Genomic DNA, 1,711 nt, shown 5'->3' on the forward strand with positions numbered 1-1,711 from the left:
AGACAGATCTGGTGATCTAGCGAGTGTCGGTGACCTTACAGTCATGCATGTGGCGAAAGGGTAGCTACAAGCTATTATTGTGTTACCAAAGTTGAAATATTTTTTCCATTGGCTAATTTGACTGCTCATTTATAACATGGATAACACGTTCAGGCCTTAAATATATAACCAATCTGTTTTTGTGTAAACTTATGTTTGCCCAGCCAGCAATACTAGGGACTGGGAAAATGAGTGTCAACAGGACTACACGTAATTCCTTATGTCGTCAACTGAAGTGCATCTGCACGAAAATTCTAGTTATTTTCGTAACAAAAGTATCACCTACCAGTGGGCTTATATAGGACAATCGTGTAAGGCCTAGAGTAATCAAACGACGCCAACCGCGGGACGTTCAAAATTGATTTAGTTTCTGCATCGCGCAACTTTGTGAAAGAACGTTTCCACTATCCAACATATGTACAGGATACACATATGTGTACGTACACACGTATCACGTTTACCTGATGAACTCTGTTTTTCGCAACAGGCTCAATTCTTACGCCACCGCATACAGAGTGCAGTCTGCCATCGATGAACCGGAATAAATGTAGACAACATGACAGTATGTCGAACGTAAGACGCACTATGCAATGCGCCGCATGCAAGGCGGGTTCACTGGATGTTGATGTACGCCAACTAGCTTACTCTCTTAAACCGTTTGCCTGCTCCAGCAGACACTACAATGAAGGTGCAATGCACACTGCAAATAAAAAGGCCACCAAACCCACTGCTGAATCAAGAGGACCAGTATGAGTGTTTCGCTTTATTCGTATTACTCGGCGCTGGATAATCCGAACTCCAAGATCGGAGCGACCTGGACGAAACTTGAGAATGACATTGTTTTGCTAAGCGAAAACCACCCATCCATCCCGGGTTAGCTGACAACGAAAAAGTTTTACCAGCTGTCTGATGCGGCAATGTGAAGCTCACCGTTATCTATAGTAAAAAGGCACGAGGAGACTAATTATTCTGGGGTAATTTTCAAGAAAAATCACGACAAAGTGGTTGACACAGTCGCTTCTGGACAGTGATCTTACATGGTCTGTCCACAAACCGCTTTAAGCAGTTTCATTTCGCCGAAAGGAAAGCAAGCAAACATCGGGGATTCTGGTCCTGATTTCTTATCAACGTGCCCGAAGCAGATCTCGGAGCGGGTTGTAGACATTCTAAGGCCTAACCAGGGATCAGGCGTCAATCTGGAGCCCGCCCACTGGAGGTGCAAAAGCGGGACCACACCAGTTCGGGGGGACATGAGTGACACAGCGTTCCGATTAGTGCTAGTCTGCAGGACCTCAAGCTTATGGCTAAACCGGTTAGAGTCTCAGCTCTCTGTGCCCCTGGAAGCAGGCAGTTGCGACCTGCGGCTTCTCGAGACAGCAGTTTCCATTCAACCACTAAAAAACTCCCGACTACCAGAGGCAGAGATAATCTGGTGAAGCCAATTCTCACGCATACGCAACGCATAAAGTACCTCTGGGCTCCACACCGTCAAGAGTGTGACCGCTTTATACTTATGTGCTGCCCTGCCCGTCCCCATTTTTCTTACTGGCACTACTCCTGAAACTTGTTGTGATGAGCTGTGCATCATAGTCTCGCTGCGCTAGTCCTCTTTTGTTCCTGTCTGGATAGTCCACCATTGCTCCACGTGTCCGGCTCAACAGTCCCAATTCGT

General features: G+C 46.6%; 1 protein-coding gene across 1 annotated transcript in view; it reads left to right on the plus strand.

Moving 5' to 3' along the window:
- Positions 1–792, plus strand: part of T265_12017 (hypothetical protein) — a gene marked incomplete at both ends in the record, with an annotated part of 8,905 nt that extends 8,113 nt beyond the window's left edge. The window contains one exon of the mRNA XM_009178905.1: positions 527–792. Within this exon, the coding sequence (XP_009177169.1) occupies positions 527–792 (266 nt within the window). The remainder of the gene's footprint in view (positions 1–526) is intronic.
- Between the last annotated feature and the right edge of the window lie 919 nt (positions 793–1,711).

The sequence above is a fragment of the Opisthorchis viverrini genome (assembly GCF_000715545.1).
Source record: "Opisthorchis viverrini unplaced genomic scaffold opera_v5_713, whole genome shotgun sequence".
Lineage (NCBI taxonomy): Eukaryota > Metazoa > Platyhelminthes > Trematoda > Opisthorchiida > Opisthorchiidae > Opisthorchis > Opisthorchis viverrini.